We start from the raw sequence: 25942 nt of genomic DNA, 5'->3' as shown, positions 1-25942 counted from the left end.
TTGGAAGCACAAATGTCGGTGTTGGATAGAGAGATGGAGGGGGGGGGGGGGCTGCAGTGCAGAATAAACTGGCAGATGTGAGGAGCCTTTATAATTCCACTTGGGACAGGCTATGGGCACTAGATTTTTCGAACTTACCAAGCAAGGCAACATGTAGAGGGGGGCAAGGCCAGGAAGTTATTGGCCTGGTTGATTAAACTGGAGGATGGGGGAGCTCCAATTCCCAGTATCACAGACATAAATGGGCAGGTACTCTGCTGTCAGAGGGCCATTAATGATGCGTTTCGGGAGTACTATGAGAAACTCTATGAGCCACTGGGAGTTAGCCAATGGGAAGTACTACTGGCATATTTAGACGGGTTGCGGTTACAGGGATTAGACCGGGACTCGCTAGCATTGCCGGTTAAGGCAGGCGAAATCAGAGCAGCAATCAAGGAAATTGCACGGGGGAAAACGCCAGGACCCAATGACCTTCCGGCCGAATTTTATGCTGCCTTTGTGGATATGTTGGCCCCGAGGCTGGAACAGGTGTATGCATCTGCACTTCAGAAGAAGCAACTGCCACCCTCAGTTAGAGAAGCGCTGGTGATCCCCTTACCTAAGACCAAGAATGACCACGCAGTGGTAACGGAATTTAGGCCTTTATCAATGTTAAAGATGGATTTTAAAATCTTAAGTAAAGCGTTGGCAACCAGGCTCCTACCGCGCATGCAGCGAGTGGTCCACACGGACCAAAGCGGTTTTATCCCCTCACGTTCCACGTCCAATAACCTGAGGAGATTATATAATGTCCTGTTCCAGAAAGACCTGGGAGACCACCCCGACGCAGTAGTGGTGGCGATAGACCTGGAAACGGCTTTCAATTCCCTGCACTGGGATTTTTTGCTAGCAGTAATGGGAAGGATGCAGATGGGAGTAGGGTGGTTAAACTGGGTCCGCCTCCTGTATGAAAATCCTAGTGTTCAGCTGCGCACAGGCAACATGGTGTCGGCCCCTTATTCCATCAGCAAAGGAACCCGACAGGGATGTCCCCTGTCGCCATTGCTTTTTACTCTAGCAATGGAGCCATCGGCAGAACGATTCAGTCAGGAAAGTGAATGACTAGGGGTGGCTCTCGATGGGACCTGTCACATAATATCATTATACGCAGACGATGTGTTAATATATCTACGGGATGGGTCTAGCAGGATCCAGTTAGTGCTGCACATTTTGGTGGAATTTGCTGAGCATGAGATTACGAATTAATAAGAGAAAAACCTATGTGTTCCTGTTGCCCCCTGCCCCTGCTAGGCCTCTTACCCTCCCACTGGACCTGGAATGGGCCTCGGCCTCCTTTAAGTACCTGGGGATTCATATCTTTCATAGTCAAGTAGATCTGTTTGGAGGGAACCTTTGAGGTGCCCTGAGAGCGCTACGGGTGAATGTGGCCTTTTGGCGCATGCTCAAACTGCCAGTTATGGCTAGGGGGGCGCTATCTAAAATGGTGGTATTAACTCGACTCCTATACTATTTCATTAACTTACCAGTGGTGATACCTAAGTATTAGTTTAAGACCTTGGATGCGATATTAAGGGATTTAGTGTGGGATGGCGGATGCAATAGAGTATCTCTGCAGACTTTGCGACTTCTGCTCGCGGGAGGTGGATTGGGGGGGGGCCCTGATTTCGAAGCATACTATTTGGTGGCACAGTTTCAGTGGTTGGCCCGGTGGCTCGATGGGAGAGGGTTAGATGCTTTATAACTCCCACCTGGCGCCACACAAGTGGTTTCACTCCCTAGGATTCTCAACCGTCACCAGAGGATGAAAGGCATGGGGTGTTACTCTCAGTGGCAGTGACATGCTGGGATAGATGTACGGCACGATCCAAGGAATGGGTCCCCCCCTTACACAGCGACAGCTGTATGGCTGGGACCAAACGGGAGTGCAGACGGTTGGCGATTGTTACCGAGATGGTGAATTACTCCTGTTAGATGAATTCCTGGAATACCATGAGATACCACCAGGGCAGTTTTTGACCTATCATAGGATACGGGCGGCACTGGCGGAACTATGAGGAACAGATGTGAAAGAGCCAGTAACCTATGCGGCCCAACAGGCAATGGTGACTTTGGGCTCAGCTGGACATCTGGTGAAGTGGCTCTACCTGGCAATAATGGAAATAACGATTCGACCGTTGCCTCGCCTACAAGAGAGATGGGAAGGTACCCTGAATAGGCAATCGACAGAGAAGGAGTGGAAGAATCTTTTGGGTAGCCCAAAAAAGGTGTCCAGGAATGCGGCTTTCAAGCTTATACAATTCAATATGCTCCATAGAACTTACCTTACCCCACACCGGCTGAACGTGGTATATGGGAGTGACGACCATGCCTGTGCCAGATGTTCGCAGAGAGATGCTGATTTTGACCACATGGTTTGGACCTGTCCTCGGCTTAAAGATTATTGGACTAAGATTGTATATATGGTCAACAGGGTTTTGTCTTGTAATCTGGCATGCTCTCCGTATGTTTGCCTCCTAGGCCTATTCCAGACACCCAAATCCAAAAGACTGGGTCATAGATCTGGCTTTCCTATTGGCTAAGAGGAGAATAGCTCTTAGGAGGAAGGCGACGCAGACTCCTTTTGTGGTCAACTGGGAAGATGATGTTTCCTGCTGGGCTAGAGCAGAGGAAAAGGCATTGATTAAAGAAGATAAGATTACAAAGCGGCGTAAGCCACTGGCAGAGCCTTGGGCAGACATAGTGAGGGCATGGGATACACGACATACACCTAAACAGGCCTCACACACAAATTCAACTGACTCCGAGGGGTTGGGAGAGGCACACACACTCTAATGGCTGGATGACTGTTGCGGAATGGGTAGGTACATCGGAGTTCTTGGGGAGTGGAGGGTGATTGCGTCTCCGGTATCGGGCCACAATTAGGATGTACACTTGATCGGGGTAGGCACTGGGTGTTGCCCCTGCTGGCTTGGAGCTTTATCGGGTTTTCCCCCCTTCATCCCCACTCCCTCCCCCTCCCACCTGGGTACACCCCGACCTCACAGTAGCGTTGGTTAATTTGTCGCAGATGTTTGTACAGACTAAGTACCCCTGGTAGTTTATCGTTAGATGTAGTTGTATGTTCATTTTACAATGACACAGAGTTTGTTCTCTTGTGTTTTTCTTTGTCTCTTTATATGGCTTTTACTTTCTCCTATGCGATCTTTGAATACTCTATTATGTGGCAGACTTATGCTTCTTTAAAATATACCCATCTAAGGCGGACAATGTTGATAGTAGGCCCGATTACTCCCTACTAAATAGAATGTCATAGTGAGGGATTATCTTACTGTTGCAATGAAACCTGAAGGGATGGTCAATCTGGAGACAAATTGGTACAGAAAGGAGTCTACGAAGAAAACAAAGATGCATAAATAATGTAACAGAAAAAGTTCCAGATGTGTACAATATGTTATATGATACTTTTACTATAGATGTGTAATTGTGTTGAGTATAATCTTTTTCATCACATAAATGCCAATAAAAAAGATATTTAAAAAAAATGCATAAGAAAGTATATAAAGAGTCTCAAACACTTGGGTTTGATGGCACAAAGGCAGTGGAGGAGAAACTATTTGGGAACACAAAGCACAAGTAATTATTAATGCTTCAATGTTGTGTAGCATTATCTCAGTGAATCACTTTCCTCTTAAATCTATCACTTCTCTCCTGTGCCTCAGGTCAGCTGGTGTACCAGGCCCAGTCTCCTGATGAAGGTGCCCTCGTCACAGCGGCTCGGAACTTTGGTTTTGTGTTCCGCTCCCGCACACCGGAGACTATCACAGTGGTGGAAATGGGTGAAACCAAAACATATGAGCTGTTAGCCATCTTGGATTTCAACAATGTGCGCAAGAGGATGTCAGTCATTGGTGAGATACAGCACTTTTTTATCCTTCTTGTATGTCGGCTGTAAGCTTGACATCAGATGTTTTGGTGAAGATTGAAGGTTGTCTATTTAGAATGGCTGCTGTCCATCTTGTACTGACCTTGTACTCCCACAAATGTAGTAGCTGGATTTCACTGCATTATGATCTGAACATTGTATACGCCCTGTTATTCCCCAGATAATAATAAATGATAATAATCACATTTATAAAGCGCCTGGTTACACTAGGCTAGTGTGTCCCCGCTCTGCGGTACCAGCTACACTCAGGATCAAAAGAGGAGACCTAAAAATCAGGACATAGCAAGGGGGGTCTACACAGAAGGGAAGAGGTATGTTTTCAATCCTTTCCGAAAGGTAACCTCAGAGCCCTCCAGCCGGAGGCTCTGAGGGAGTTTGTTCCACTGCTGTGCTGCCACGTAGAGGAAGGAGCGGCCACCCATCCTTGCTCTCTTGATGGTAGGGACACACACCTGGCCCGTCCCGCTAGATCTTAGTTGCTGGGTCGGTGAGTAGGGGGTTAATAAGTCATGTAGGTAGGAGGGGCCCTTCCTTTGTATAATCCGGTGGCTAACACACAGAGCCTTGAACCGAACTCTCTCCCTAATTGGGAGCCAATGTAGGTAGGCTAAGGCCCTCTTAGCAGGGGCTCTCTTAGGAAGCATTAGAACTAGTTGTGCTGCTGCGTTCTGGATACACTGGAGTCTCTGCCTACATTTAGCAGTTGCACCCAGGTACAGTATGTTCCTATAATCCAGACGCGATGTCACCAGAGCATGCACCATAGTTTTCTTGGCTGCAGTAGGCAACACATCTAAGGTTTTCCGCAGACCATGTAGGACTCCAAAACAGGCGCCTGTCACCCGCCTGGTATGGTGCTCAAAGGAGAGCTTGGTGTCCAACCATACCCCAAGGTTCTTAGCCTGTTCACAAGGCGTGGGGGTGGGACCCAAAGTCTGGGGCCACCATGCCGTTGACCACACTGATGGAGCTTTCCCTATCACAAGCACCTCGGTCTTGTTGCCATTCAATTTCAGGCAATTATTTGCCATCCAAGAAGCCAGTTCTTGCAGGCAGGACACAAAATTGAAGGCTGCCTTATACTTTGCCTGTGTAAGGGAAATCACCAGTTGAGTAACATCGGCATAGGACACAACATTGATCCCGAATTTATCCGTGATCTTCGCTAAGGGGGTGACGTAAAGATTAAACAGGGTGGGACCCCTGAGGCACCCCCTGTTTCAGCTTGATGTCTTTAGAGTAGTGTGATCCCTGCACCACTTGAAAGCTGCGCTCAGACAGGAAGGATTCCATCCAATTCAAGGCACTACCTGCCACACCTCCTTTCCTAAGACATTGCCACAGGGTACGGTGGGCAACAGTGTCGAAGGCGGCACTTAAGTCTAATAAGATTAAGGCCGCTCGTCTACATGTTTCACCTCCTTTTACTCCTACTTATATATTTTTTTCTTTGACTATTTCATACTTGTATGCAACGTGTTTTCTCTGTAAAGCGCTCTGATACCCTAATGGGTCACGTTTGCGCTCTATAAAACACTAAATAACCAAATCAATGTAGCATTCATTGGGAGGAGGAGAGTATGCATTGTGTTCTGCTCTCAAACACAGTCGCATCTCAAAGTGGACTGGCGCATTCATTGTGAACCCAGCACACCCTCAAGCCTTCCCCAGTGCGCACTATTGTCTTTAATCTCTAAGTGGAACCCTTGAGGGTCACACTCTAACTGCTAACTCGCAGATGATGAATAACTATACATTGAAGTATCATTGGAACACTACAACAGAGAGCACTTCCAAAGAGCATCCGATGTGACTGTCGAATGACATCTGAAGTTGGGCACTACAAATACAGAGTTTGTGCTCAGCCACAGATGCTCTTGTCACCTCCAACTCTCACAAGGATCAGAAGGGCTTTCCCCTCCATTAGAAACTGGGTAAAACAACTGAACTTACATGAGAATTCCAGGTTATCCTTGGGCACGTGTGAAAAAGATCTCAGGTGGGCGGTATCCAACTTGGCTTTTTTGGAAAGATCAAGTCTCACAGTTGTATCCACCATCCAAACCCACTCATGCGACACCCAACAGCATCTTGAACAACTAAGGCTGTCGTTATAAGGCTCTTCCTTCTCTCATCTGATTGGGTTAAGACTCTCTGCGTCATCGCAGGGACGAAGGACCACATGATGTGACAGCATGATGACGGTGCACCACACAGCACCTCTCCATGGCCGCCCTCGTCAACTAAGAGGCTTGACCACAACCACACTGTTTTTTTGTGACACACACTTGAGGAAAGGTAACCAGTGATGAGGACACAACTGTGCATGTTCTGGTAGGGACTAGATTCTGCTTCAATCACCCAAATGTATAGAAATACATTATTCCTGGCATTATTTGTTTTGAAGACACAGGTTTAAAATTCTAAATATACTATTTTAAACGACAGTCTTTGAAGCACATGTCGCTTCTTATTTGTGCCCAGTATTTACTCTAGAAAACTCTTTGCTTTTGCAAGACGCCAACCTCTAGCCTGGCTACACTTTATTGAAGTTGTTCCCAATGTTTCCTGTGATTTTCTGAATAGTTCCTGAAGTCGGGGAGGATGTAGCGGTTGTATGCATTTGTTACGTAAAGGAGAGAGCCCGTATGTGTGTAAAGTGCGGATAGTGGTCCGTAATCCAAGGAGGAGGAGACGAATAAGGTGAGTTTCAGTGAAGCTTTGCATCGCCCCAGCACAGCTGTCCTCAGAGAAGCGCAACTGTTGAATGGCTAATCCAACGGTTGGAGCTTCTGAGTGGAACAGAACCCCAACAATGCATCTTCAAACATAAACATGTCTGAGGTGCGCATGCTGAAGTTATTACATAACATGCAGGACGCGACAAAGGAAATGAACATAAAAGAAAGACATAATAATGATAAGTGAGACATTTGAATATGAGAATAACCCTTTACAATGTGTCAATGATTTACCCAGACCAGCCATGGAGTGGGCATTTAGACACGCATGGCAGCATTCACCCGACTCACATGCGTCAAAGGCACCTGTCTCTTGAAGCACTGCATTAACACCATTAACACCTGGGTGCCAGAACCCTCTTCAGCCTTGTCTGGATCTAATGCCAGTCATTTTCCACTACCATAAAACTGGACACATAGCTCACTGAAGTAACAGTTGAGCACTTGGAAGTAAGGCTGCTCCACATGAAGAATTAAAGGCACTGGGGCCACAAATAAATGGTACTCGGAGACGTTTTAAGGCATGGGCAAATGCCTAGAGCCCCAGCCTCCCAAGGGGCCCCTAGGAAAGTGAACCTTCTCTCTATTAGACCTCTGTCTACTTTAGTTTAAATCTCTATCTAAACCGCTCATCTTCTCGGCCTACATTTATCACCGACTCTCTCTCTCTCTCTCTCTCTCTCTCTCTCTCTCTCTCTACCCAGGGTCAAATTAATCTTTGTGGCTCTGTTAAAGTTTGACATATAATTTAGTACTGTTTGGCATGACACAGGCTTGAATTAGCAGTACATGGGTAATAAAATTCAAATTTGTTCCATATAGGGGCCCAAAAAATATGCCTTGTCCAGGGCCCCCAAAATGTTTAACATAAGATTGCTAGCACTTGAAAAATTCCCAAACTGCTGCTATTGCTGAGGGCCTCTGCTACTGCCCCGCGGGCCCCCACCAGAGGGGCTGGAGAAACACTGGCCTCTTAGACGTCCGAGGAGCTGATTTCTGCCAGTTTAACAAACTTTATTGCCATAACTGTCAACTAACTACAGTTCTCCTTGGTAAGTTGGCATGTTATTGTCAAATAAGTATTCTCCCTACAGATAGCCAGGGATTCAGCTCTCCGATCCCTAGTAATTAAAACATTCAATTTGTTCCAACACCCTTGTATACTCTGGCGAGGGAGAGGCGCAAACGAATCCCATTTGTAAGAACTTTGGACACAGGCGGGGAGCCCAGGAGGACTACAGATAGCGGAGCACTGACATCCCCCGGTGGAAGCGCGCGCTGCGGTGACGCGGAGACGTCAGGACTGACTCGCGCAGACACAGCTTGACAAATGCAGTGGGCAGAAAATGCACCTCCAGGGGAAGCAGGCGCTCCCAGGGGGCGCTATGTCACTTCAGATCATTGTGATGCATCTCTGAGAATAAAAATAAATGGCCCCGTGAGGCGTCTGTGTGGAGTAAGTTCTTGCAGCGCTACTTGCCGAAGCTTTGTAGGACAAGGCGAGGCGCTCTGTGCAGAGAGGATTAGAAGCGCTCTCGTCGGCCCCCTCCGCCCAGGTGCCGTGGCAGCCTTTGGTTGCTGTCAGCTCTCAGGTGAGACGCTGCTGTTTACTACTGATGTTGTAGCTCCTTGGATATTGTTGCAATGGTCAGAAGAAGAAGAGAAGTGTTGACAAGAGCCCTGGGGTCCCCCACAACCAACAGGAGCCTTTCCTCGGCGGTACCAAGGGTCAGCAATCCAACCCTTATCCAGTCCCCGTCAATGGGCGAGGGCTTCTGATACAATGTGCTCCTATCACACAAGAAGTGTGAATGTCCTTACAGAGGTGCAGCCGGTCTAAGACAAACTAGAAGGTGCTTGCACTGAGTGGAAGGACAGACCTCCTAGCCTGTCTCTGGGGGGTGCTGATCCTCCAATATGAAGTCCCAGGGCCTGCCTGAGCTACAGAAGAGATGTGCTGCTGTGCATAAGAATAGTCCCTCCAGGAAGTGACGCGCACAGAGGGCGGAAGTTTCCGAAGTCCATAAATGGCACATTGAGAGCATGTCTCACCGGCAGCTTCGTCCACTGGGGGCTTCTCTGCCGCCCCTGTGGGAATGTTCATAGTTCTGTTTCTTGGTAGCCCCCGGCAGCTGCTCAGGTGGCCCTCAGATCCTGGATGGATTACTTTCTCCTCAAGCATCTCCTCACATTAAGGCTCAGATATTAACATTCTGCGTCGTGGGTACGTCACTTATGGCACCGTCATGACACAAAATATATTTCAGAATTGACAGAGCCGCGCTAAGCCTGCACGCAGCGAAGAGCTCTGCCTTGCGTTACTTTGAATTGGGGGGGCCTTACATTGGGTGGTGCATGGGCGTTCCTGTGCATCCGCCCACATATTTTTAGGCAAACCCAGATTTACTAAAGCATGTAAACCTGGGTGTGTGACAAAATGGTGGGGCTAGCTGAGGCTGGAGTAACGAGGGGCACATATGCAAAGAGGAAAACGCCTCTAAGAAAAGTTTCTGTGCAGGAATGTATCCCTCCCTGCACAAAACAACGACTCTGATCACAACACAGGCCCCCTTGTGCCATGGCACATGGGTGTCTGCATTGGTGCTAGGCTGGCACAAGTTCAAGGAGAGAGGAGGTGTGTGCTATATCTTAGTAGATATGATACATTTCTGCCCTTTCACGCAGCGTAGCACTACAAGTTCCCTTGCTGCATTGCATAAATGTTTAGTAAATCTCTGTTAGATGGGCGTCAGGACAACTGTTGTTCTGCTCATCGCTAATTTACAGAGGCAGCGCCACCAAGTGGCAGCTGTCAGAAGTGTCGGTACTGAAAGTTAAATGACGGTGCTGAGCTCCGGAAACCACTGGCTCAAATTAAGCACTGGCAACAGCTGATTGTAATGTTAACCCCATTGGACTTCTTACACATTACATAACATGCCTTTCTCCTCACTGTACTATATGTACTAGTAGTAATGGTGTGGTGTGAGGTTGTATGTAACAGCGTCAAGCAGATATACATATATATCAGCAAGGTTGATACATGTGAAGCTATATATAATAAATCTATATTTACCTACACACACTTACTTTCATGATCTCGCCTTTTCAGTTTATGGTATAGTTTGTAGCACAAGTGTCTAGTGCAGCCGTAGGAGTAATTCCACGTGGTAAAATGCAGCCGTGCCCTGTGTACGGGTTATTCTGACACTGGGGAGCATAGAATTCTCCCCTCTGCCAGAAGACTACTCCTACTCCCCTCCCCTACCCCGCTAATCTCTACATGACGCCCCAAACCAGCCAAAGGTTCTGGGTACATGTACCTAATGCTCAGAGCAGTGGGTACATGTATTGGTAAAACCCCACGGAATTGGGAATTCACTGTGTTTTTACTCCAGGAAACTACAGGAAACTGCGGTCCCAGATGGGAATTCCCCAGTTCGTGGGGTTTCACTTGTAATTGTGGGGTACTGAGCGGATTTACCGTGCGGTAGCAGTAAAGTCACATGTAAATCTACCGTGCCACTAGTACCGCGCAACTCGCAACGCGTTCGTGATTAGGGACACTGCTACCAAAGGGCATCCTGACGCCAGGCTTTGAGAACAGTGTCTGTGAAGCGAACATGAATGTAAGTGTCGAGTGAAACAACAAGCATTGGCAATGCCAATCAGTCTCACATGGCTATGACGGAAAGGAAAGACTTGAGAATATAGTAGACTTTTTCAAGTTTTTATTAGTAACAGTGCAAATTGATTTTAATTGAATGTATATACCTTGTATTTTCAGTAGGTGAAGACTAGTATTGAATTTATTAATATTTGTAAACTCTATTTTAGTGCAGTTTTCTCTGTGTATTTTGTTATATGTCCAATTGTCGGCAGTTGGGTGTCAAGTCTGATACACAAAGTCAGGTTCTGCTTCAGAGAATTCATCTTCCTTGTCTCTGTCGCAAGGTAAACCAGCTAGAGCAGCAACACAGTTTTAGGCTCCGCCCTAGTATCAAGGGTGACTACATCATAGGCCATGTGAGTTGTCGATCAATGGAAGTGGAACTGACGTACTGCCTCATGGACACCCCTAAGTATGCTCGGTCGCATGCTGTGTCGGTAATCCCAGTCCCAGTGATGGGAGCAGCACCCTTTTGAATATAAGGTGGTTGTCAAGGGCAGCTTCCCGCGCCTTCTCCATAGGAAAGAGGAGACGACGGAAGAGGACCAAACGATCTGAGATGTTAATTTGGTCCACCCCAGGGGTGTAACTGAGGCCCCACAGTGGGGGGGGTGCCCCCAGGGTTACTTGTTCTGGAGGCTATTGCATGCCTTGCAGAATGTGTGCACTGGCATGGAGTAAGAAATAGTTAAACGCTCGGAAAAGCCACTCGGGAAACAACCTTTACAACACAGTTATTACATCGCACCACATTTACAATGCAGTGATTATATCGCAACATCCTTTACAACGCATGTCACTACAACGCAGCCATTACATTGCATGTCACTACAATGCATGACACTACAACGCATGTCACTACAATGCAGGCATTACATCGCATGTCATTACAACGCATACCGTTGCAACGCATAGTACCCCTACACTATCCAACACTTACCCTACTGTTGCACCCCCCTGGAGTTAGAATAGTAATTTTTACCCCTTACCTATCCAACACTTACCCTACTGTTGCACCCCCTGGAGTTAGAATAGTAATTTTTCCCCCTTCACTATCCAACACTTACCCTACTGTTGCACCCCTGGAGTTAGAATAGTAATTTTTACCCCTTCACTATCCAACACTTACCCTACTGTTGCCCTCACTGGAGTTAGAATAGCAATGTTTACCCCTACACTATCCAACACTTACCTTAAATGCAATGTAATAGTATGCGTTGTAATGGTATGCGTTGTAAAGTTATAATGCGATGTAATGGAATGCGTTGTAAATGTAGTTTTAACAAATTTGTTTTAATGGCATGCGATGTAAATGAATGCGTTGTAAAGGATGTTGCAATGTAAAAATGGTGTTTTAAAGGCAGCGTAGTAAATGTATGCGTTGTAACATCATACATTCAGCCACTCTGCTTTACCGAGCAAGCCCAGGTATTGGAAGGGTTAACCAACCGTTCAGGGGGACCCACTGAGCCCATTCTGCAGGGGAACATCATTTTTCATTACACCACTGGTCTACCCACCCTGGCTCTCCTTTGTCCAGACCGCTGCTGCTGGGCAGGATCCTGGAGCTGCATCAGAACCACACAAACAGGGGAAAAAGACCCAACCCTGCCCAAAGGTCAGGCGCGCTGCTCATTCTAGGTGTGTTTAGGAGGCTGACCAACTCAGGGACAGAAGACAGGGTTTCTGAAGGGTCAGGCAGTTCTAGCCCCAGCATTTGAAAGAGGAAGGGGACCATGAACGGCCTCCACTCACCACAGTGGGGCCCGCGTTGTGGGTCGCATTGTCGTGTCCTAAGGATGACATAGGCACTGTTGTCACCAAATACCCCCCCCCCCCCACACACACACACACCACAAAACACTGAGTGGAAAGAGAAGTGTAGCCATCATTGGATTTTACCACAAGGAATAACAGGTTTCTCTAACAGGGGAAGGGGAAAGGGTCTGTACCCCATCAGCTGAATATCAGCAGCTGCCAATCGTCTATAGTGTGCAGGGATTGACTATAGTGCGGGGTGTGCACCAGCTGGTGCTTCATTTGTAACACAATAAGTGTGAGGGCCCACGTCAGGAGGCCACCGCAGTTTGGTCCACCCATTGCCCTGCCAGCGCTGCCAATGACAGTACCTACACAGCTACTAACCATCACACTGCTACAAGTGCGACATTTCTGACTATTCAGGCCCCCAAAGCTAAAATAATGGCTTGGGAGGCAGGTATTAGTTAGTAATAGTAATTTATTATGCATGATTAATTAAAACCTTTGCATGCATGTGACAATAAAAATGTTTCTTGTTCGTAATTCAATAGCTAAAACAGTTAAAAAAAAACATCATTTTACATTGGGCATTGCGCTCTTCAGTGAATCTAAAGTGCATGTGCTTCGGAGAAAGCTGGGTTGGCGGTACCTTTCTGAGTTAAACATCCGTTCTTGTACGTCCTATTAAAGTGCATGTTTTTGTGCAAGCAGCCAACATTGATTCATGTATTAGTTGTTTTTAAATTATATTAATTTAATAAACAACTGTTGGTCTGCTCATCTCTAATTTACAGAAGCAGCGCCACCATATGGCAGCTGTCATAAGTGTCGGTGCTGACAATTAAGTGCCGGTGCCGAGCACCGGAAACCACCTGCTCAAATTAAGCACTGGCGACAGCTGATTGTGATGTTAACCCAACTGGACTTCTTACACATTACATATGACTTACATGTAAGATGTCTTTCTCCTCACTGTTCTATATGTACTAGTACAAATAGTGTGGTGCGAGGTTGTATGTTACAATGTCAAGCAGATATACCTATATATATCAGCAAGGGTGATACATGTGAAGCTATATATAATAGATGTATATTTACCTACACACGCTTACTTTCATGATCTCGCCTTTTCAGTTGATGGTATTTTTGTAGCCTAAGACTCTAGTGCAGCCGTAGGAGTAATTCCACGTGGTAAAATGCAGCCGTGCCTAATGTACTGTTTATTCTGACACTGGGGAGCATAGAATTCTCCCCTCTGCCAGAAAACAACTCATACTTTCCACCCCTACTCCCCTAATCTCTACATGACGCCCCAAGCCAGCCAAAGGTACCTGGGTACATTTACCATCTGCTCAGAGCAAAAAAACAAGCATTGGCAATGCCAATCAGTCTCACATGGCTATGAAGGAAAGAAAAAGCTTGGGAATAGTACAGACTTTTTTCAAGTTGTTATTGGTATCAGTGCAAATTCATATTAATTGATTGCATATACATTGTATTTTCAGTAGGTGAAGACTAGTACTGAATTTATTAATATTTGTAAACTCTTTTTATTTCAGTGCAGTTTTTTTCTCTGTGCATTTTGTTATATGTCCAATTGTCGGCAGATTGTAAAAATGTAATTGGAATTTATTTTAGTAAGTTTTGGCAAAGCCAAACGGTCTCTGCTCTAAGAGGCCGAGCTGTAGGCTTTTCTAGCATGTGTACACTGCATGTGTACTGAGTTGGCATTATATGTGCAGGTGTGTTTAGACTGTGATTCAGGAGTTGGCATGACTGAGAACTGGAGGCAGTGAAAGTTTCTCACAGTATCTGTCAGTGAGCCGTAATAGTGCTCAGACTACCTGCTCATCCAAATCCTGGCCTCTCTCCAGCGCGCACTGAGTCATGATCACATGTGTATCATTTGTAATTACGAATTCTAATTATTCATATCAAAACCATTGTTGTAACTCGGGTATGTCAAAGTGTTAGCAAGCATTCACAGGGCCCAAAGGTCTGGCTTTTTAGGCGCAAGTTTGTTGTTGTGCACTATGTCTGGGCGTAATAACAAAACACTCTAGCGAGACACCCAGATACTAGTCAGGTAGCATTCTGTGTGAAGCATGGGACTTTTGTTTCCTTATTTTAACTATGCTCTTAATTACGCAGGCCACACCCCTTTTAGACCTCTCCATCTTTTTCATCCCACTCCAGGCACTGCGGTCCACCATAGGCTTTTGCCTACAGGAGGAAAGAGACCTAAAATTCGTGATGTTGTAAAATGGTGTTGAATCTAAAACCTGTGCAGCAGGTAGAGCTGGGGTTGAACTCTGGGTTTTGAGATCACTAAGCCAGTGCTCTCCCATCATGCTTCAGGCCTGTGCAAAGTTCACTGTATCTAAGGACATCCTTCCGGTGAAAAAAGACTGAACTGCACAGAATGGGAATGGAACACATTTTCCTTTAACATGCCCAAGTGTGTGTGGGGCAGCCGGGCTAGGAAACGCCGCTGCCAGGCGCTGTGCATGGGAATGGTGCGGCTGGCAGCCAAATCTTGTGTCTCTACGCAGAGGTATTCAATCTGTGGGGGGCGATCCCCAGGGGGGCCGTGGAGGCATGGAAAGGGGGTCGCGTTCTTCATTTGCTAAAATAAAACGGCCCAGAGAGTTAGTTAAAATGCTTTCCTGAGCTGGGAAATGGAGGCCAGGCAGACCGCTAAACATGCATTTCTGCCAGGGTGTTGCGGGCCTTAAAGAAGTGCAAATGTGCACAATGGGTTAATCTGCAAATGTAAAGAATTTTCAGATTAACTTGTTGTGCACATTTGCACTTCTTTCAGGCCAGCAGCACCCTGGCAGTAAGGTGTGTTTTGCTGTCTGCCTGGCTTGATTTCTCAGGGCCGGAGAGCCCTGTTGCAGTTAATTGATCAAATCACTTGAAGCTATTTGAGTGGTAGAGCTGTGAAGTGCTTGTGTTTAATTGTCTTTGTATTTACATAGTGCTTACTACATATGTGTTGGAGGGACAGTTATGTAAAAAGAAACTTGCATTACAAAGGGTCTGGATATTACTAAATTCGATGGGCGTTATTTACAATGAAATGGTGTGGGGCAGCTCCGCAGGTATTAATGCTGCAAACTCCGCAGGTATTAATGCTGCAAACTCCGCAGGTATTAATGCTGCAAACTCTGCAGGTATTGATGCTGCGCTGGGCTTTGCCAATTCAAAAGAGCAGGAATGGACTGTATTTATAAGATACAGTGCACGCCTGTCCTTTCTGCCGGCACACAGTTTGGTGCCTAGCGCCAACGCAGGCACCTTTGCACCATGGTACAAGGGCGTCTGCATTGTTGGCAGCATTGTTTTTGTGCAAGAAGGCACGCCTTCCTGCGTACAAACAACCCAAGGAGGCTTTTTCCTCTTTCTATGTGTGCTACACAAAGAAAGAGGAAACAAATGAGGCGAAATAAAGATATTTCTCCTTGTTACGTATCCCCTGGGGCAGCTTACAGTTTTGACGCATCCTTAGGTTTACAGATCCTTGTAAATCTGGTAATGTGTCAAAATCCAAAGGAAACCCCCCGCAATGCCCATGTAACCCCCCCCCCGATGTCAGTTGCCAGTGTAAGGCAACGCATCGACTTGTGCTGCGTTGCCGTACACCATGTCTAGGAGGCCATGAAAAGCCACGCAAAGTGACTTTGCGTAGCCTCATAGATTTGGGTCTGCACTCTGCGCAACCAGAGCATCATAAAAAAAGACGACCGGCAGGGCAAGGTGCTTATAAATAAGTCCCTATATTTTGGAAGCACCATTTTATAGTAAAACATTTTGCGCATTTTGTAGCGGTCTATCTTGTATTGTGTGTAATACAAGAATAAACTAAAGACTTACATATTGACAGTGCTTTCTGTCCTGGGCTGTGACCTCATTGCACAAAAAATACACAGGTCACACTATTCTCCACTGCACCAACCACCATTTAACTCTGTGGCTCTCTGGTTTCACACAGACTTCTGCAGTGCATCAACTAATAGAGGTTTCGTAATTTAGCATAGTACATTTCCCACTGAGTAACAACTTTTAAAAATGTATTTATTATTCATTGAAACTGCCCGTTATTTTATATTCAGCTACCTGACGGTGAAAGACCTAAAAAACGTACGTATGCTTTAATTATGATGAATGATGTTCAGCTACCTCCGTTACATGCCGTTGTAAATGCCAACAGTCAGCATCCATGAAATATAGTATGGTTCTCATCTAATGCCATGCAATAACGTTTCAGCCCATGCATTTCAATTGTTATACCAAGGGCCACTGGAATTTTGTGATTGTGCAGCCGCAGCGATTTTGGCATAATTCTACATTTGCCACATAATCCATCATCTGCCGCATTATCTGCTGATTTTAACAAAACAAAATGATTTACTCAAAAGATTCAAATGTTGCTAAAAAGCAGCAGCAGGTGTTGCCGCTATGTAGAAGGCCTTTTGTGAAGCTGTACTGGTCACCTTTGGGTTGCTTATTGCAATATTTGGGTGTTAAACTGGTACTTATGAGGAGCAACCACAGATTGACCGTTTCTCTGGAGAACATGTATGGTTGTCACTGATAAGAAGTGCTAGGTTCTAGAAATTTTTGTCGGGAGGGGGTCCTTACGCCTGAAAACATTTTGATGGGGGGTCTTGGCATCAAAAAGTTTGAAGACCACTGCTCTACGGGGTGGAGGTGTGGAGCCCCGGCAGCATGTGGGCCTGACCTGCAGGCCCAGAACTGCTCATGCTTCAAACCCAAAATATAACGAGGGCTATGACGAGGACAATGCAGGAAGACAATAGTCCCAGCACGACAGCATTGCAAGGAATGAAAACACCCAGGGCAGAAGACACTGGTGAGAAAGCTGTGCTTCAGAGGCGGCAAATACAATAGTGAAGAAAGCAGCAAATCAAAAGCAAAACAGTCAGAACAAATCCCAAAGGCAGCCAATGAGAGAGCCTACCATTGATGCAAAGGCATCACCTCCTTACATGCCTTAATATATCCATCAGAAGCACAAGGGAACCAGGTGACTTTACCAAGGCGCTCAGCTTCCCACCTTTGCAGTGATTTTAATAACTTTAATTCTTTTAGAACATGAAAGATTTTCTTGTTAAAATCATCCCTCTTTGTAGCAGAATGTGGATTATGTGGCAAGAGCATCACATTCTCATTGTAAATTTCACAGGAGAAATTTATAATGAAAAATGGCCAATGTTTCAGAAATACAATGTATAAAAGTTAAATGTACCCTATAGGAAACACTGTTTGTGACATTATATCTATCATTATTTTTGCCAAATAGTGACAAAGATTATTTCAGTTTTATTTTCCTATTTTTGAGGAACCTTGTCCTATATTTGTGATTAGATGTATGTTGTGGACGAATGAGAGGGTATGAGTAAGTGTATGGTTGAAACAACAATGAAGTGAAATGCTAGATGTTTTTTAAATGATGTATACATTATTTTTCTAGTACATACGAAATAGCTTATGTTTCTAAATAATAAGTATTTTGAACTTGATGTGAATTTCTCCTCTGGTCATTGCATCTAATGCTCCAAGTATTGTCATGATGGATTTTTGTACATTTTAAGTTAATTGTCCTTGCCTTAGAAACTATATTTAGTAGCACAGGAACCCCTTTAGATTTCCATTAAGAGCATCTCCTTCTTGCAGTCTGACATTGATGGAAAAAGCCACTGCGTCAGAATCATGTATTTCTGATGGTCCTGCCTAAAGTAAGATTCATTTAACAGAGAGGGGCAAAGAGATGCTCAGTTTGTCCAGACAAAAGGACAAACCAAAGATGCGCAGACACCTGTTCCCTCCATGCAAGGTGGATGTCCACTTTAAGATACGTGGTGCACGGAGGAGCAAAAAGGTCCCCTCGCGACAATTCTTGAAAATAGCAACAAAGTCCAAGAACTTTAATGCAGGTGATGAAGATCCATCACAATGGTTCCATCATGAACGTCATGGGACTAATGCGTGAGACATGCTCACTGAGTGTCAAGAATGAATGAATCAATGAAAGTGACTTGTAAAGCACACTGCTACCCATGGAGTGAGCTGGAGCTCAGGGTAGAAGAGATTGTGAGATACAACGCAGAGCGGTAGAGAGGAGTGAAAACTAACAATGCTAGAAGAGTCAGGTTTTAAGGAGGTCCCAGAATGTGAGAGATGTTCGGATGGAGTGACGCAAACAGTTCCAAGTACTAGCAGCCAAGTAGAAGAATGCTCCGTCACCGGAGTGGGTTCCTTTGATGGTAGAAATTTGAAGGAGCAAAGCCCTGGTGATCTAAGGAATAGAGTGTAAGGTTTGAATCTAGACCTGAGGTGGCCAGGGTCGATATGAGGAAAGAACTTATAAATGAGATAAGGAGACTTAAAAACCATGCACTTCCTTTCTGGAGCCCATTGGATGTCTTGTAGACTGATTGTTGTGAGAAAATAATGAGGATGAGAAGAGCTGCAGCATTCTGGATGATCTGAAGCTGCTGTAGAATATAGTCAGGATACCCTAGATATAATTAATGGTTGCATAATGGACTTACGAGATGATAGTAAAAGGAAGAAGATTAATTCCCTGATCATTTTCAAGATCAAGAAGTGAGATGAGGCAATCCGATTCATTTAAGTCTTAAATGATGGATCAGAATCAAAGAAAAATCCCATCGTTTTGACAGAGTTAGGGGGGATGGGTGTGGAACCTTGACCTGGACGCCACCAGGACAGTGACCAGGCGGAAGAGAGGTGTCTAGAGAAAAGGATCTCAGTTTTCACAGTTGAGCTTCAGATGATTCTTGAGCATCCAGATAGAAACTGCTGCTAAGCGAGGTGAGAGGCGTTTTTGGGTGTCTGCAACATAACTTGCAAAAGAGATGATAATTTGCATATTGTCAGTGTAAGACATTGGTATATCCAATAGAATGAATAACAGAGTGAGAGGAGAAATATTGAAGAGGAGACCCGGGGCACCCTACATGTGACCAGATTAGACAGAGATTGACCGAGAGTTAAAAGGATAGACCGAGATATCTCCGCGATAAAGGGAGACAGCCATTCCAGTGCTTTCAAGCAGATTCCAAATTTCGATAAGCGTCTGATGGAGATTGAGTGAGAGACTGTATAAAATGCCACCAATAGGTCTAAAACGATCCGGGGGGCAGAACCTCCCTAATCTAAAATGGTCCTAATGTCGTCCGCCTTGGCACTCAAGGTAGATCCCATACTTAAATCCAGACAGAAATCTAACGGTGCATCATCCAGTTGGGCATCATCTTCGATATTAGAGGAAAGATGAGGGTTGGAGCTATGTTACTGTTCCCATATATGCAGCCTGGCCGCGTGCGCCATGATCCCAGAGTGGGGTAACCCGTCCTGCTCTGCATTTGTTGTTTAAATGCAGTGGGCAAGGACTTGGTGGATCTATCTAGAGAGTGGAGCGAGGTAGTAACCTCGGAGTATCACCTTGGAAAGCTGAGTGAAAGTAAATCAGAGTGCAGGAGCAGAGGCATAAAGCACCTCTGGCCTCAGGAGGGAAAACTGCATCCGCAGTGGGAGCTAAAGGCCATCACGCCGAGCGGGGACCAATTATTGAAGTAGGGAAAAAGTCGTATCTGTGATCCAAATGTTTAGGTACATTTAATGCACTTAGTACTGAAGATTTCCAAAGCAACACACAACCATTGCCTTGGGGTACCTGCTGACATCAGAAATACAATAGTTATCAGAAAAATATGTATATATAGAGCGAACCAGCCCTATTGTGTGGTCACAACAGTGTGCATAAATAGGCTGATGCCTAAAGGATATAGGGCAAGTGAGTGACACAATAGTGGGAAAATCACAGACATAGAAATTATACATTATTACACTGATTAATATCTTACATTGCTCCTATAGTCGAGCATATGGACCTAAGTGAAGCATGGAGCAGTATATAAAACATTTCATTATATATCAGTGGCTATATCAGGTGGGCAAGGTTGTCAAACGTCTTCTTGAAGTATTCCTTAACGTTTTGTCATATTTCTCCACTTTGCAAAGTTGGTAGAGTTTTAAAACTGGTTAAAAACTGTTGGCAGCAGGTTTTTCTATCTTCTTTGTCTCTAGTAAAAATGATTTTGCTGAAAAAGTCTGCTGCCATTTTTAAGCTTTGAAGGAAAATGTGTGAAGTTCATTCATTTTTCAACTTTCTAAATTACAAAAGTTGGTAACTTCGCTCAGCTTTCATTAATGTCACCACAAGCTAGCCAATGACTTCTCATGATTCTTTAGTATGAGAAAGAAAACCTATGAAGATGCTGCTGGTGTTATCTGTAAAGGACAGCTGGATAGCCCTAGTGTTGATCGCCCTAATAATCTTTCATTTGTGTTGTAGTGCGAGACCCGAACGGAAGGCTGACGCTGTACTGTAAGGGGGCGGACACCATTATCTATGAGCTTCTGGATGGATCCTGCGAGGCCCTGAAGGACACCACCACTGAACATCTCAATGTGAGTGTCAGTTTTTCTATCTAATGCAACAGGAACATTCCTAATGCTACAGATGGTCTCTACATAGCAACATCATGTGTATTTGAAATCAGGCATTCACCTTCGGGTTTGTGGCACCCATAGAAGATTTTTAGGGTTTTTAATATTTTTTGCATAATCTGTATGCCTTATTTTCATAGAACCACAATATTCTTAATGTAACCCCATAGATTCTGATTTAAAACCATCCATTTCACTCTCAGAGGGAGAACCTGTTGCATTTGGACCACAGTTGTGGGATATGCAACAAGAAGGTACGCTAACATTCACATTTTCTGCCGACATCAAATGACTGCCTCCATTCCCAGTGCATCATGCCATAGTTCACACCAGCTCCATTCCCAGTGCATCATGCCATGGTTCACACCGCCTCCATTCCCAGTGTATCATGCCATGGTTCACACCAGCTCCATTCCCAGTGCATCATGCCATGGTCACACCACCTCCATTCCCAGTGTATCATGCCATAGTTCACACCGCCTCCATTCCCAGTGTATCATGCCATGGTTCACACCAGCTCCATTCCCAGTGCATCATGACATGGTTCACACCGCCTCCATTCCCAGTGCATCATGACATGGTTCACACCGCCTCCATTCCCAGCGTATCATGCCATGGTCACACCTCCTCCATTCCCAGTGTATCATGTCATGGTTCACACGGCCTCCATGCCTGGTATATCATGCCATGGTTCACACCGCCTCCATTCCCAGTGTATCATGCCATGGTTCACGCCGCCTCCATCCCGGTGTATCATGCCATGGTTCACACCGCCTCCATTCCCAGTGTATCATGCCATGGTTCACATCGCCTCCATTCCCGCTGTATCATGCCATGGTCACACCGCCTCCATTCCCAGTGTATCATGCCATGGTTCACACCAGCTCCATTCCCAGTGTATCATGCCATGGTTCACACCGCCTCCATTCCCAATGTATCATGCCATGGTTCACACCGCCTCTATTCCCAGTGTATCATGCCAAGGTTCACACCGCCTCCATTCCCAATGTATCATGCCATGGTTCACACCAGCTCCATTCCCAGTGCATCATGCCATGGTCACACCGCCTCCATTCCCAGTGTATCATGCCATGGTCACACCGCCTCCATTCCCAGTGTATCATGCCATGGTTCTCACCGCCTCCATTCTCAGTGTATCATGCCATGGTCACACCGCCTCCATTCCCAGTGTATCATGCCATGGTCACACCGCCTCCATTCCCAGTGAATCATGCCATGGTTCACACCGCCTCCATTCCTAGTGTATCATGCCATGGTTCTCACCGCCTCCATTCCCAGTGCATCATGCCATGGTCACACCACCTCCATTCCCAGTGTATCATGCCATGGTTCACACCGCCTCCATTCCCAGTGCATCATGCCATGGTTCACACCGCCTCCATTCCCGGTGTATCATGACATGGTTCACACCGCCTCCATTCCCAGCGTATCATGCCATGGTTCACACCGCCTCCATTCCCAGTGTATCATGCCATGGTCACACCGCCTCCATTCCCAGTGTATCATGCCATGGTCACACCGCCTCCATTCCCAGTGTATCATGCCATGGTTCACACCGCCTCCATTCCCAGTGTATCATGCTATGGTCACACCTCCTCCATTCCCAGTGTATCATGTCATGGTTCACACGGCCTCCATGCCTGGTATATCATGCCATGGTTCACACCGCCTCCATTCCCAGTGTATCATGCCATGGTTCACGCCGCCTCCATCCCGGTGTATCATGCCATGGTTCACACCGCCTCCATTCCCGGTGTATCATGCCATGGTTCACATCGCCTCCATTCCCAGTGTATCATGCCATGGTCACACCGCCTCCATTCCCAGTGTATCATGCCATGGTTCTCACCGCCTCCATTCTCAGTGTATCATGCCATGGTCACACCGCCTCCATTCCCAGTGTATCATGCCATGGTCACACCGCCTCCATTCCCAGTGTATCATGCCATGGTTCTCACCGCCTCCATTCCCAGTGCATCATGCCATGGTCACACCACCTCCATTCCCAGTGTATCATGCCATGGTTCACACCGCCTCCATTCCCAGTGTATCATGCCATGGTTCACACCGCCTCCATTCCCAGTGCATCATGCCATGGTTCACACCGCCTCCATTCCCGGTGTATCATGACATGGTTCACACCGCCTCCATTCCCAGCGTATCATGCCATGGTTCACACCGCCTCCATTCCCAGTGTATCATGCCATGGTTCACACCGCCTCCATTCCCAGTGTATCATGCCATGGTCACACCGCCTCCATTCCCAGTGTATCATGCCATGGTTCACACCGCCTCCATTCCCAGTGTATCATGCTATGGTCACACCTCCTCCATTCCCAGTGTATCATGTCATGGTTCACACGGCCTCCATGCCTGGTATATCATGCCATGGTTCACACCGCCTCCATTCCCAGTGTATCATGCCATGGTCACACCGCCTCCATTCCCAGTGTATCATGCCATGGTTCACAGCAGCTCCATTCCCAGTGCATCATGCCATGGTCACACCACCTCCATTCCCAGTGTATCATGTCATAGTTCACACCGCCTCCATTCCCGGTGTATCATGCCATGGTTCACGCCGCCTCCATCCCGGTGTATCATGCCATGGTTCACACCGCCTCCATTCCCGGTGTATCATGCCATGGTTCACACCAGCTCCATTCCCAGTGCATCATGCCATGGTCACACCGCCTCCATTCCCAGTGTATCATGCCATGGTCACACCGCCTCCATTCCCAGTGTATCATGCCATGGTTCTCACCGCCTCCATTCTCAGTGTATCATGCCATGGTCACACCGCCTCCAATTGCCACTGGATTCAAGCAAGCCTGGCTGAAGACGGCTGAAATGCCAGAAACCGGTCCTAGGAAGTTTGTTTCCGGTCCAGGGAAGGCATGGCTTGGCAGTTCGGGCTGGACTGTTCCCATGAGGCACAGGGTCAGACTGATTTGCATATGGCCATGTCTGAACTGGGGTGGCAGAGTGGGCTAAAGAACGGTGATGGATTAAACCCAGATCTGTTGACTGGGTGGGAGTGTTTGATTGGTTCTGATGCTCCGTCCATCACCACCCCCTTTTGTACCACACCGCCTCCAATCCCAGTGCATCATGCCATGGTCACACCGCCTCCATTCCCAGTGTATTATGTCATGGTTCACATCAGCTCCATTCCCGGTGGATCATGCCATGGTTCACACCAGCTCCATTCCCAGTGTATCATGCCATGGTTCACACCGCCTCCATTCCCAGTGTATCATGTCATGGTTCACACTAGCTCCATTCCCAGTGTATCATGCCATGGTTCACACCAGCTCCATTCCCAGTGTATCATGCCATGGTTCACACCAGCTCCATTCCCAGTGCATCATGCCATGGTCACACCGCCTCCATTCCCAGTGTATCATGCCATGGCTCACACCAGCTCCATTCCCAGTGTATCATGCCATGGTTCACACCAGCTCCATTCCCAGTGCATCATGCCATGGTCACAACGCCTCCATTCCCAGTGTATCATGTCATGGTTCACACCGCCTCCATTCCCAGTGTATCATGTCATGGTTCACACCGCCTCCATTCCCGGTGTGCCATGCCATGGTTCACACCGCCTCCATTCCCAGTGTATCATGCTATGGTCACACCGCCTCCATTCCCAGTGTATCATGCCATGGTCACACCGCCTCCATTCCCAGTGTATCATGCCATGGTTCACACCGCGTCCTTTCCTAGAGTCATGCCATGGTTCACAGCAGCTCCACTCCCAGTGTATCATGCCATGGTTCACACCGCCTCCATTCCCGGTGTGCCATGCCATGGTTCACACCGCCTCCATTCCCAGTTTATCATGCCATGGTCACACCACCTCCATTCCCAGTGTATCATGCCAAGGTTCACACTAGCTCCATTCCGAGTGTATCAACCCATGGTCACACTGCCTCCATTCCCACTGTATCATGCCATGGTCACACCGCCTCCATTCCCAGTGTATCGTGTATCATGCCATTGTTCACACCGCCTCCATTCCCAGTGTATCATGCCATGGTTCACACCAACTCCATTCCCAGTGTATCATGTCATGGTTCACACCGCCTCCATTCCCAGTGTATCATGCCATGGTCACACTGCCTCCATTCCCACTGTATCATGCCATGGTCACACCGCCTCCATTCCCAGTGTATCGTGTATCATGCCATTGTTCACACCGCCTCCATTCCCAGTGTATCATGCCATGGTTCACACCAACTCCATTCCCAGTGTATCATGTCATGGTTCACACCGCCTCCATTCCCAGTGTATCATGCCATGGTTCACACCGCCTCCATTCCCAGAGTCATGCCATGGTTCACATCAACTCCTTTCCCAGAGTATCATGCCATGGTTCACACTGCCTCCATTCCCAGTCTGTCAAGCCATGGTTCACACCGCCTCCATTCCCAGTGTATCATGCCATGGTCACACCACCTCCATTCCCAGTGTATCATGCCATGGTTCACATCAGCTCCATTCCCAGTGTATCATGCCATGGTCACACCACCTCCATTCCCAGTGTATCATGCCATGGTTCACACCGTCTCCATTCCCAGTGTATCATGCCATGGTTCACACCGCCTCCATTCCCAGTGCATCATGCCATGGTCACACCGCCTCCATTCCCAGTGTATCATGCCATGGCTCACACCAGCTCCATTCCCAGTGCATCATGCCATGGTCACACCGCCTCCATTCCCAGTGTATCATGCCATGGCTCACACCAGCTCCATTCCCAGTGTATCATGCCATGGTTCACAACAGCTCCATTCCCAGTGCATCATGCCATGGTCACAACGCCTCCATTCCCAGTGTATCATGTCATGGTTCACACCGCCTCCATTCCCAGTGTATCATGTCATGGTTCACACCGCCTCCATTCCCAGTGTATCATGCCATGGTTCACACCAGCTCCATTCCCAGTGCATCATGCCATGGTCACACCGCCTCCATTCCCAGTGTATCATGCCATGGTTCACACCAGCTCCATTCCCAGTGCATCATGCCATGGTCACACCGCCTCCATTCCCAGTCTATCATGTCATGGTTCACACCGCCTTCATTCCCAGTGCATCATGCCATGGTTCACACCGCCTTCATTCCCAGTGCATCATGCCATGGTCACACCGCCTCCATTCCCAGTGTATCATGCCATGGTTCACACCAGCTCCATTCCCAGTGCATCATGCCATGGTCACAACGCCTCCATTCCCAGTG

The 25942-nt window shown here is 46.9% G+C and overlaps 1 protein-coding gene across 3 annotated transcripts in view; it reads left to right on the top strand.

The window, feature by feature from the left end:
• LOC146863805 (phospholipid-transporting ATPase ID-like) overlaps positions 1–25942 on the top strand; it is a 696782-nt gene that overhangs the window by 561889 nt on the left and 108951 nt on the right. For all 3 annotated transcript variants that reach the window (XM_085628123.1, XM_085628125.1, XM_085628124.1), the window contains exons 16-17: positions 3720–3908; positions 20523–20638. In XM_085628123.1, the coding sequence (XP_085484249.1) occupies positions 3720–3908; positions 20523–20638 (305 nt within the window). The remainder of the gene's footprint in view (positions 1–3719; positions 3909–20522; positions 20639–25942) is intronic.

The sequence above is a fragment of the Triturus cristatus genome, chromosome 2_1 (assembly GCF_964204655.1).
Source record: "Triturus cristatus chromosome 2_1, aTriCri1.1, whole genome shotgun sequence".
Lineage (NCBI taxonomy): Eukaryota > Metazoa > Chordata > Amphibia > Caudata > Salamandridae > Triturus > Triturus cristatus.
The sequence above is the reverse complement of the archived record's forward strand: the minus strand, read 5'-3'. Positions and strand labels throughout refer to the sequence as shown.